The 12,302-nt window shown below is 47.8% G+C and overlaps 1 protein-coding gene across 2 annotated transcripts in view; it reads left to right on the forward strand.

Annotated features, from left to right (window-relative positions):
• Nmt1 (N-myristoyltransferase 1) overlaps positions 1–11,934 on the forward strand; it is a 31,996-nt gene extending 20,062 nt beyond the window's left edge. For both annotated transcript variants that reach the window (XM_020171662.2, XM_074045603.1), the window contains 9 exons: positions 631–749; positions 2,456–2,547; positions 4,079–4,195; positions 4,910–5,080; positions 6,161–6,269; positions 8,859–9,029; positions 9,597–9,764; positions 10,817–10,954; positions 11,572–11,934. In XM_020171662.2, the coding sequence (XP_020027251.1) occupies positions 631–749; positions 2,456–2,547; positions 4,079–4,195; positions 4,910–5,080; positions 6,161–6,269; positions 8,859–9,029; positions 9,597–9,764; positions 10,817–10,954; positions 11,572–11,592 (1,106 nt within the window). In that variant the 3' untranslated portion in view covers positions 11,593–11,934. The remainder of the gene's footprint in view (positions 1–630; positions 750–2,455; positions 2,548–4,078; positions 4,196–4,909; positions 5,081–6,160; positions 6,270–8,858; positions 9,030–9,596; positions 9,765–10,816; positions 10,955–11,571) is intronic.
• The last annotated feature ends 368 nt before the right edge of the window (positions 11,935–12,302 follow it).

Consider the following 12,302-nt stretch of genomic DNA (forward strand, 5'->3'; position numbering starts at 1 on the left):
TTGGCCAGGGTGGGGCTGTAAGGAAGCTTCCTGGCAACTCTGTGCAGACTTGGTGATTCAGCTTGAAGGCACTTCTGGAGCTCTATAAACACTCAGGGCCTAGGCTGGCAGCAATAGTTAGCTGGCCCATACCGCTGGAAGCCCAGGCAGCAGGGCCAAGATTGAGCCTGGCTCCTAGAAGCCATGATCTGGCTCAGCAGTGGGCCCAGTACATCGTTGCTGTTGACACAAAGGCATCCTTGTTGCCACTCCTTGCAAATCCCCTCAGATCAGTAGACCTGGGCCAGGGCATAACAGCACTCTTTACCCCACTGGGAGGCAGGAAGCCAGATTAGTAAAGATAAATGTTTTTCATTCAGGAACCAAGGGAGATTTAAAAGGATTTCCAAAAATGAGCCACCTTGGATCCCAGCAATTGTTCTGAGGTTTTGTCCTGCACTGGCCCTCATTTAAGGGTCCATAGTGACTGGAGAGATGATTTGCAATTGCCAAGCACAGAATGTTCTTCAGATGAAAGGCTCTTGGGCTCAGGAGGAGTTTGCTCTGGTGAATTTTTGAGCTGAGCTTCATTCCCTCTCCCCTCCCCCAGGAGGCAGAGGGTAAGGCTCAATGCCTGTGCTCTTTTTCTAGGCGAAGTGGTGAACACCCATGGTCCTGTGGAGCCTGACAAAGATAACATCCGCCAAGAGCCCTACACCCTACCCCAGGGCTTCACCTGGGATGCCTTGGACCTGGGAGATCGTGGTGTGGTGAGTTGGAGCCTGCAGGTGGGACTATCTACACAAGTCCTCCTCCAGGACTCTTGGAAGTTGAGTCAAGGAGGGCTGAGCAGACTCCTGTCTGTTGTTTCCTGGGGCCTGCTCAAGACTCCACAGAAATAGCACTTGGCATCTCAATTCTCAGCAGGTTGAAAATTACCCTCAGTAGTTCCCCAGTGTGGATACCTTTGTTTCCCTTTTTTTTTGTTCTCTCATTCATTCATTCATTCCCTTGTCTCATTTTTTGTCTGCCTCCTGACTGATGAACTGGGGCTGCTAAATGGAGTCTTTCCTCCCTCTTCACCACAGCTACCCAATGCCTACTCTTTTGCAGTGCTGGGAATTGAACCTAGGGACTTGCACATGCGAGGCAAATGCTCTACCACTGTGCTACGTCCCCAGCCTAGCCTTTTCTTTTGATATGAAGAATTTGTTTCCTCTATAAGGAGCAATGAAAATGTGAACTGAGTTGGCCCCAGGGCCTCAAGCATGGCTGTAACACTTGAGCCATGACACAGTCCTTTTGTTTGTATTTTGTTTTTGAGATAGGCTCTTGCTAACTTTGCCTGGGCTAGCTTCAAACTGGCAATCCTCCTGCTTCCACCTCCCAAATAGCTGGGATTACAGGTGTGCATGCACCACCATGCCTGTTTTTGTTTTTGATTTTTAAGAAACAAAGTCTTACTCTGTTGCTGGAATGCAGTGGCTGTTCAGTCCCACTGTTGCTACTTAGAGCAGATGCCTGATTGGTACAGAGCACTGTACAATTCAACTCCTGGGCTCTAGCAAACCTTTTGCCTCAGACACACAGGAAAGTGAGTCCAGAGGCAGGTCCACAGCACCTAGTTTATGAGCAGAATTATGTATTTATTATTTTTCTAGTACTGGAATTGAACCCAGGGCCTTGTACTTGTTAGAGAAACACTCTACCACTTGAGTTATGCTGCTAGTCTGGGAACAGAATTTTTTAATAGCAAACTTAGGCTGGCAGATGGAGATAGCTCATAAGGCTGAAAAAAGTGAGAAGGCCCTTGGATCAAATGATAAAAACCAGACATGGTAAGCTAGGCACTGGTGGTTCACACCTGTAATCCTAGTTACTCGAGAGGCAGAGATCAGGAGGATCTCAGTTCAAAGCCAGTCTGGGCAAATAGTTAGTGAAATTGTATCTCGAAAATACCCAACATATAAAAAGGGCTGGCGGAATGGCTCAAGTGGTACAGTACCTGCTTTGCAAGTACAAAGCCCTGAATTCAGAACACACACACACACACACACACACACACACACACACACACACACGAGCACAGACATAGTAAAAGAAAATAGCAGTTATTCCTGACCAGTCCAAGAATCATCTCCTACAGTTTTCACGGAAGTGGAGATCAGTGGCTCCCCATTGTTGATAGATCAGAGTAATGGAAAAGTTGGTCAGTTAGGTGGCATTCTTAGTCTGTCACTCTGTGTACTTAAGTCTATGACTATACATACCCCTTAGCGGTTTAGTTTCCCATTACAACTAAGGATGCTTGTTCCAAAAGAATCCTTGGCATGCTTAGAGTGAAAAAAATTTGTGAGATTAGAGGTAGCTGTTGGTGGTTCGCCTTGTCCTTCTGTAAAGCTTGGAGCTACAGGGTATTGGAATTGGTTCCCTGCCTGGCAGAATACCTCTTAGTGAGCTCCTTATTTCTCCGCAGCTGAAAGAGCTATATACTCTTCTGAATGAGAACTATGTGGAAGATGATGACAACATGTTCCGATTTGATTATTCCCCAGAGTTTCTTCTGTGGTGAGTTGTAAGAATTTTCTTTTGTTATTTTATTTTTAATTTAAAAAATGAAAATTCTTTTTTCTTTTGCATTACTGGAGATTGAACTCAGTGCCATGTACTTGCTAGGCAAGTGCTCTACCACTTGAACCACAAACCCAGTCTTTTTTGCTTTTAGTCTGTTTTTTGGATAGGGTCTTGAGCTTTTGCCTAGACCAGTCTTGGACATGGATCCCTCTGCCTCTTCCTCCCAAGTAGCTGGGATTATAGGCATGAACCACCACACCCAGCTAGAAATTCATTTCTTATGGTTCTGTAGGATGGGAAATCCAAGGCGCCAGCAGGTTTGGTGTCTGGTTTCCACTTCCAGAATATCTTCTGGTTCTCAAGGGCAAGGCATAGAGCAGAACAACTACAGTGCACCAAAGTTACCATCCATACCAGGAGCCCACCTTTGATTGGCAGGTTGGTGTGTACTTACTCAGCTCCTGCATCCAGAGGAGACCTTTTAGTGGAGCTTGCTTAAAACCTTACTTAAGACAGATTGATTACCCAAGAGAAACTTTTGTAAAGTTGGTAATCAGAAGAAAAGATCATTTTCTGTACATGGTGACTGTATACAAGAGGGGAAAGGGTGGATGAGACCTAATACGATTTTCATGAAAGGAAGGGTCACTTTCTATCCAGTTTCTGAGCATGCTCAGTTGTACAAAAATAGCTTTACCTGGCTGAGCCATCTACCTACCTGGGGCATGCTTAGCATCCAGGAAGAGCTGGGTGTGGTGGTACACACTTGTGATCCAGCTGGTAGGCTGAGGCAGGAGGATCACAAGTTCAAGGCCAGCCTGGGCAATTTAGCAATAGCCTATCTCAAAATAAAAGAAAAAGAGCTGGGATCTAGCTCTGTAACTCAGTAGTAGAGTGCTTGCCTAACATGCATAAAGCCCTGGGCTCAGTCCCCAGTTCCACCAAAAAAAAAAAAAAAAAAAAAGTATTCAGGAAGATGGTAGCATGAGACCAAAGTGGAGGAGGACTGTCTAAAAGGGGAGGGAAAGGCAGAAAGAGGGGTGGTTCCTGGAGGAGCAGATGGAGATCAGAGCTTCAAGGGTACCACAGTAAGCACCCAACCATAAGATCCATCTGAAGAGGCCAGGCCTCTGATTCAAGCTGTTGAGATGAATGAGCCAGGTATGGGGGTGTATACCTTTACTCAAGACAGGAGAATCACAAGTTTAAGGCCAACCTGGACTATATAGCAAGACCCTGTCTCAAAAAAAAAAAAAAAGAAAAAGAAAAGAGAAATTGAATTAGGGTGAAATCCTCAGTATAACAGCCTTGGATTGGTGAATAAGGCCAAGTGGGTGAGCATCAAGAAATGGCTATGGCTCAGTTCCGTTTGTGTCCAGGAAGGCTTGACTGGAAAGAGAATTCAGCTGTTAATCCCTAGAGAGGTGGTAGTGCCAGGTTAGAACCAAACATGACTCTGGAACCTAAATAGTTATCCAGCCTGCTGCAAGCAGCACCACAGCTCCAGCCCACGTCTTTTTGCCAGGGCTCTCCGGCCACCTGGCTGGCTTCCCCAGTGGCACTGCGGGGTTCGAGTGGTTTCAAGCCGGAAACTTGTTGGGTTCATTAGTGCCATCCCAGCAAATATCCACATCTATGACACGTAAGTATCAACACCCACCCCTCCCCCATTACTACTTTCTTGCTTGGTTTGGGAGGCAAGAGAAAGTTTCCCATGTAAAGAAGAGGGAGGGGCCCATGAAGTGGTCCACCCAGGTGCTGGGAATGAAACTCATCATAGGAACCACACGTTTTGCTCTGAGTTGTGGCTGGTTCTTGACCTGGTCTAGGAGGGACCTACCCACTCCTGCACTCCTGCCCCAAATACATGGTGATGCACTTGAGTAGCATCAGAAATCAGAGCCAGTGTGACCCAGATTCAGATGGTCGTTAGGGCCTTCAAACTCTGCTCTTCTTTTTCCCTGGAAATGTCACAGCCATCTGCCAGCAGTCTTCTGGGTTTATAGGCTGTAATTCTTTTTGGAATCAAGTCGACCGTGCCCTTGACTTACTCTGGGGCTGTGCCACTTCCCGGCATGCTGCAGGTTGGACATACATCCCACTCTTCGGGATTCACAGGGAGCTGGTGGTGCCTTCAGATGAAGGTGTTTGCTGGCTTCCCACTTAGCTCTGGAAGCTAAGGCAGACATTTTGCCTGGCAGAAGCTAGTAGAGTATTGGGAGAGGAGCCTCAGTTCCACCTACTGAGTGCAGGTGGCAGCAAAAAGCCAGGTATGGCTCCACGTGCTTGAAGAGATAAATTACTATTACTTTCTGTGTTAAAACTCTTGTCACCGGCATTTTCCCTCCCTCTTCAGAGAGAAGAAGATGGTGGAGATCAATTTCCTGTGTGTCCACAAGAAGCTGCGCTCTAAGAGGGTGGCTCCAGTCCTTATCCGTGAGATAACCCGGCGGGTTCACCTGGAGGGGATTTTCCAGGCTGTTTACACTGCTGGGGTAGTGTTGCCAAAGCCTGTTGGCACCTGCAGGTAAAAATCTCTTTGTGCAAATCTTAAAAACACAGGCATCCTGCTCTAGTTGAGGAGCTAAGGTCAGTGTGAGGCACAGCTGACACTCTGCTCCATTCATGCCCAGGAGCTTCTGAGTGTACTGTATGGTAGGTAGAGGGTGGGGGAGCAGAAAGGAGTGAGGGAGAGGGGTACAGAGCCAGCAGACTGGAAAGAGAGCCAAATGAGAGTGGTGGGGTTTTTTGTTCCTTTTTTTTTTTTTTTTTTTTGGTACTAGGGTTTGAACTCAGGGCCTCACACATGCTTGTCAGGCACTCTACCATTTGAGCCACTCCCCCAAAACCTGGGCTTTTATGGAAAATGTCCTAAAATTTTAAATGGTTGGCTCAACTTTGTTTTGAATATTATGTGGGCCAATGAGAGCTGGTCGGATCCCTGGGTGATTTAAGAACGGCCTCTGCTTTAGAAAATTATTTGAAACAACTGAATAAGCTTTGCCTAGAGAACTAGAAAAGTAAAAACATCAGGAGAAGAAGGAAGAGGAGGAAGGAAGTTATCATGTCTCCCAGTCAGTCTCCTGGGCATGACAGTTAATCTTTCTTCCCATTGACTTGATTCCAGGAGACAGGATTGCACTCCCTAGACAACTACTGTAACAAAAGAATGGCTTTTGAAATTGAGAAAGATAAACAGGGAGAAAGAAAATCTAGGAGGAGCTGGGTGCCAGCGTCTCATACCTATAATTCTAGCTACTTGCGGGGCTGAGATTGCAGTTCGAGGCCAGCCTGGGCAAATAGTTTGTGCGAGACCTCAATCTCCAAAATAACCAGAGCAAAATGGACTGGAGGTGTGGCTCAGGTGGTAGAGTGCTGCTTTGCAAGTAGGAGGCTCTGAGTTCAAACCCCAGTCCCACCAATAAAAAAAAAAGGAAATCTAGGAGGAGCCATGGTAGCTCTGCATCCACTAGGGGAGGCTGGAGTAGGTGCCCAAGTGGGGCCTGATGTCTCTCTTATTCTACCTACTGACCATCCCTGCCATTGTCCTCTTAATGAATGGGACTAGCCAGAGTCCTCTGAGGATAGAATGTTTGTGTGCCCACAGGTACTGGCATCGGTCCCTAAACCCACGGAAGCTGATTGAAGTGAAGTTCTCCCACCTGAGCAGAAATATGACCATGCAGCGCACCATGAAGCTCTACCGACTGCCAGAGGCCAGTAGTGCTCTGGGGCAGTGGGCAGGGCAGAAGGAGGGGTCGGAAAGCCTGACCTCCTTAGGAAAGAAGCAGGCTAAGGGCAGGGGAGGGTTCTGCTTACCAGAGAAGTGAGCTAGCGTGTAATCTCCAGGCTAGTCACTTCTGTTATCTACAAGGTTTTATTTTAGTTAGACTTTTCTTTTTTCTCATGTCTGTACCTGGACTAGCTTTTCTGCCATCTGTTGATAGGCTCAGAGAACACCCTGATTTTAACCTAAGCAGGGCACAGGTAAGAAAGATGAATCCACTTTCTGAGCATTCATATTTGTCACATACACTCCAGAGCCCAATGTAAGTGAGCTCTCCAGTGTCCTGCTCCCTTCTGCCAAGTCAAGGAAAAGGAGGGGTGGCCTAAGCTTGTGAGGGAAGCCCAGTTTTCTAATCCTAATCCCTTAGCCTAGATTTGGGCATCCTGTATCTGGCTAGTTTTCTATTCTGGGTGTCAGTCTGCCTGGCTTCCCAAAGCAACAGGTGCTTTTCTTCTCCAGTTGTGCCTAGCTTCAGGATCCTGAACTAGGAATTCTGAAATCTCTTCTCTTACCTTGAAGCACTTCTGCTCAACTGTCAGTCAGCACACTTAAAAGTGCCTGCTGCTCAGAGGGCTGCCCACCTGGATTCATCTACCTCCAGATGGGATTAATCACCCTGGCATGAGCTAATCTGCCACTGGATTGGGTCATTAGTGTCCCATCTTGAGAATTCTGCAGCATTGCCAAAAACAGATTTGAGAAGCTGGGCATCATAGTGCCACACTTCGAAGACTGAGACAGGAGGATGGAGAGTTCCAGGCAAGCCTAGGGAAGATAAGTAGATCCTATATCAAAAAGGGAAGCAGAAAAAGAAAAGATTCGGAGGTCCTCCTGTTGGTGTTTTCTCCTTATGTTATCATGGCAGGTATACCCTGCGTTTTAGGTAGGCAGACAGCCTTGTTAAAGAGTATGGTAACCTGAAGAATGTCTGAATCTTCCCACATGGGGGTGAGAACCCCAAAACACAGTGTGACTTTCCAGTTTAGGGTTCGAGGTATCATTGTGGGGACTGCCATATAGAATGAGGTTACTAAGTATTCCCTAAAGAGGTCATGATTAGCAAGGAATTTTTCAGGCTAGAGGTCCCAAACTGAAGCTGTAAAAGCCATCCCTGTCCTGGGAAGCAGCTGCATCAGGCAGCAACAAGCATATCAATTGTGACTCCATTGTTTTCCATTTGACCCAGCCCCACCTTTGTGAACTGAGCCTCTGGGGAAGGTCTATCAGCCCTACTACTTGGTTCATAGGATCATGTGGTTTCCTTCTACTGAAGCATTTTTCCAAGAAAAAGCAATTGGACTGGGTGTGGTGGTGTGTGCCTGTAATTCCAGCAGAGGCAGGAGGATGGGGTTGGGGGTTGCTATCTAAAAACAAAATGGCTGCGGAAGTGACTCAAGTGGCAGAGCATGGAAAACTAAGGCTCTGAGTTCAAACCCTTGTACTGCCAAAAAAAAGAGAGAGTGTGTGTGTCTGTGTCTGTGGCTGTGGCTGTGGCTGGCGGGGGGTAGGGGGACTGGTTTAGTTGAAAATCCCAGGAGTTGGGTACATTTCTTTTTTTTTTTTTTTCTGCAGTACTGGGGCTTGAACTCAGGGCCTACACCTTAAGCCACTCTACCAGCCCTATTTTGTGAAGGGCTTTTTCAAGATAAGGTCTCGAGAACTATTTGCCCAGGCTGGCTTCAAACTGCCAGCCTCCTGAGTAGCTAGGATTACAGGCATGAGCCACTGGCACCCAGTGCATTTCTTCTAAATTCTTCTAAATTCATCCAGCACCAGCAGCAGTGTACTGCTGGGAGGACCTTCTGGTGCTGCAGTCTATCTGGGTTATGCTTTGTTTAGAGGAGATGGGCATGAGTATAGAAGACAGCAGCTACAGCTTAGTGTGAGGAGACTGTGAGAGCTCAGAGGATGACTTCACTGGGACCCAGAAGTGGTGCTGTGTTGGTGGTAATAGGGAAGTCCTGGACACATCCAAAGTGCAGGCAGGGTTTCTCTCAATCATCACAGCTAACATTTTGGGCTAGGTAGTTCTTTGTCATGGGGATTGTCCTGTGCATTGCAGGATGCTTAACAGCAACCTTGGCTTTACCCGCTTGATGCCAGTATACTCCTCCCCCAGTTATAACAACCAGCAATGTCTCCAGATATTGTCAAATGTCCCAAGTGGCAACACTGTCCCTGTTGACATCTAGGCTAGACAGATGGAAGGTATAGCCAGAATGACTAGCTGGCCCCTGTGCTTTGTTGTGAGTGAAACCAGAGAGGACTACAGGGCTTGTGTTTTCTTAGGATAGCATAAGAAAACGTGGATGAGAGATTACTACAACGGACTCAGCCAGGATGGCAGCCATGCCTAGGAGGAAAAGGGCCAGAAGATCTGCAGAAGCAGGGTCAGGCAGAATCTGTATGCCCAGGGCATAAGTGGAGTTACTGAGGATGACCAGATTATCTCTTGAGGGTCTGGGAGGACAGATCCAGGGTGGTGGGCACACCTGACACTATCTCTTCTACATTCCAGACTCCCAAGACAGCTGGACTGCGACCAATGGAAAAAAAAGACATTCCAGTAGTGCACCAGCTGCTCACCAGGTACTTGAAGCAGTTTCACCTCACACCAATCATGAGCCAGGAAGAGGTAGAACACTGGTTCTACCCCCAGGAGAACATCATTGACACTTTCGTGGTAGAGGTAAGTCTGAGAACAGTTCCCAGAGAGGCAGCCCCTAAAGCAGTCAGGTTACTCAGGACCAGGTATTGGCATTCTATTCTTCCTAGACCCTCCATGTTTAGTCCTGTGAAAGACAAGGCATCATAACTTGGGTTTGAAAAGATTTCCTCAGTCTTGGCTTAACCCTCCCCGCCTTCCCCTGCCCCCTTGATAACACAGAATAGAGGGCACCAAGCTCTTCTGAGTCAGTAGCCAAGTGGACCTTTGCTGCCCCACTTATCCCAGCTTCAGTAGTGCTGGCCAGATGCGGGAGACAGTCTAGGGGATGTGAGCCATTAGAGGAGGTCCCTGGTGATGCGCAGCAGGGAAGGAGGGCCAGAGCTCAGCCCACAGTGCAGCCTGTCTCTGTCCTCAAGTGCCCTCAACCAGCGTGTTTCCTCTGCCTAGATATCTGTTTCCAGTTTCCACCCATTCAGCGAGAGGGGCAGAGCTGCCGGAAGATGGTGTGCAATTAATGGAGAACGTGTTTCTCCTGGGCTGTGGCATTACCATGCATGTTTGACACTGCCTTTTTTTTGTCCTCTTCAGAATGCAAATGGTGAAGTGACAGATTTCCTGAGCTTTTATACGCTTCCCTCTACCATCATGAACCATCCAACCCACAAGAGTCTAAAAGCTGCTTACTCTTTCTACAATGTTCACACCCAGACCCCTCTTCTAGACCTCATGAGTGATGCCCTTGTTCTCGCCAAAATGGTGAGGAACAGACCACAGAGTCTCGGGAGATCTCAGGGGAGGGAGCCAGAGCGGTGGTGAGTGCGGCTTCCGGGAGCTTGATGCCCATGGGCTAGGAGGCTTCAAATCCCCTCACCTTCCTGCTCTTAGGCAGGGTACTAGCAGTTTCAGCCCCAAACTCAAAGCAGCCTGTCCCAGGATGTGGGTTTTTACAGCTTTCTGGGTGTGGGAAGAAGAGAGTAGTCTCTGTCACCATGAGTAGTTGAAGCAACTGACTAGACAGCACAGGTTGTCAGTCATCTACCCCAGCACTGTCACCTCCACCAGTGAGTCCATCCCTGTGGGCAGGCCAGTCCCTGCCCCATAAGAGCTTCTCATCAATTTGCTGAGATTTGGGAAGTGTTGAGCTGGGCATAGTGGTACTTACCTATAGTCCCAGCTACATGGAAGGAGGAAGGAGGAAAATCAAAAGTTTGATGCCAGCCCTGGCAAAGTAGGAATGAGACCCTATTCAAAAAAACAAAGTACAAACAAAAAGGTTGGGAGTGTGGCTCAAGTGGAAGAGCAGTTGGTTAACATGTGCAAGGTCCTGGGTTCCATCCCCAGAACCACCAGAAAAAAGATCTGAAAAGTGTCCTTATCAAAAAACACTCAAAGCAATATACACTGTCCTATAGTCAGCTGGACACACCAAGAGCCTGAGAGCTGGGTGGCTATGATATAAGGAAGCTATGATAGGAGCTGGCTTCTCAAAAGAAAGGAATTCCAGGCTTGGTCTCCAGTGAGGACTGTGTTTCAGGAAATAGCAGGAGCAGTAGCCTGCACACAGAGCCCACAATGTTCACTTGAAGGGACACTGAGGAGAGGCCAGGTTGAAGGTGGTGCATGGACTGTCTTAGGAAGTATACATGGATAGCTGGAGTATGGATTCAACCCAGAAGCCACTGGAGCTTCCAAGGAACCATTTTTCCATGGCCGCCTATAGGATAGTGTTGAGATGATTGCAGGGGGTTGGAAGGGGAGGTGGCCATCCTCTGTCTTCACCTGTTTTCCTTTCTCCTGCTGCCCTGCAGAAAGGATTTGATGTGTTCAATGCACTGGATCTCATGGAGAACAAAACGTTCCTGGAGAAGCTCAAGTTTGGCATAGGGGACGGCAACCTGCAGTATTACCTATACAATTGGAAGTGCCCCAGCATGGGGGCTGAGAAGGTATGAGCAGTGCAGCCAGAGTCCAGCAAAAATAGGGCATGGGTCTGGGATACATCCTTGAAAAATCTTCCTCTGATGGCCAGACTAGCAGGTCAGTATTTCTCCTCTAAGCAACCAGTGAGGATGGCATAGGGCTAGGCCCTATAGCCTCATTTGAGCAAGGTCATCTCTGGCTTCTCTTCCTGCCAGTTGAGCCACCTGTCTAGATGAGGTAGGATGTTCCACACCCTCTGAAGAAACTGGGTCAAGTTGCCCATGTTTAGACAGGAGATTAGGAATCTGTCTTGTCTGTCTGTGGCTACCACCTTCATTCCAGCGTGGCCCTTCCTAAGCCCTTCATTTCCCAGCTCCTGACAGTGGCCCAAGGGCATGGGTATGGTCAGCATGTACCAGATGCTGTCCCGTGAGCTGAAGGGAGGCCTTTGGCCTAGTGTCCTCAGGATGTTGTCATTGCTTTCCTTTAAGGATCTGACAGAAGTGTAAACCTGGCATGGAAGTTGAGTGACAGGTCCAGTGTCGTTCTGCAAGCTCAGTGGGGTGAAACCTCAGAACTGGGTGAAGAGGCGGGAGAATTAGGTATTGTCAACTCAATTCTGCCTCTCCATTGGCTCTCCTAGGTCGGGCTGGTGTTACAGTAACCAACTGCCAGTGAGGTTCTGGATAAAGCCACTGAGAATTCAAACCAGGAAATGGAGCCCCACCACTTGTTGGTCCAACTTTCACAAATGTAAGAATCCCTGCCAAAGGGAACAGAACTGAACCGGCTTTACCAAACCGCCAACGAACTTGACAATTATATTGCAATGGCGTAGGCTGCGTGATGTCACCTCTGGCCGTGTCTCTGGTCTCCCTGTTTTCCAATTAATCACATTCTCATGCAGCCGTGATCAAGGGAATGTAACTGCTGAAAACTAGCTCGTGATTGGCATATTATGGAGTTAACGGGTGAATAATAAAAGTATATATATATTATATATATATATATATATTTTAGATATCTTTCATGTTCCAAATGTACAAGGATGCTTGGTCTCTAATGAAAAGCTGAATCCAGTCATTCCTCAGAATTAGAACCCAAGGGCACTGGCAGACAGGCAGATATTGGTACAGTTCATTGTTTCCTTCAGAAGTAGGCCTTGGCTTTTCTTGGGGGAGCAGGAGAAAGAGAATTTGGGGAACCTCCTCCAGTTCCACTTCAGCTGGATCAACTGGCTTTGAGGTAAGAGGAAAGGGGAGGGGGCTCTGCCAGTTCCAGAGAGGGCTCACTTCTCTCAGGATGGGTGGTAGAGCTACTGAGTGGGGCTGACCCTTTCCAGGACCCTTTCCACAGGGAGAAGACCTTTTCTGT

This window comes from Castor canadensis, chromosome 11 (genome assembly GCF_047511655.1).
Source record: "Castor canadensis chromosome 11, mCasCan1.hap1v2, whole genome shotgun sequence".
Classification (NCBI taxonomy): Eukaryota; Metazoa; Chordata; class Mammalia; order Rodentia; family Castoridae; genus Castor; species Castor canadensis.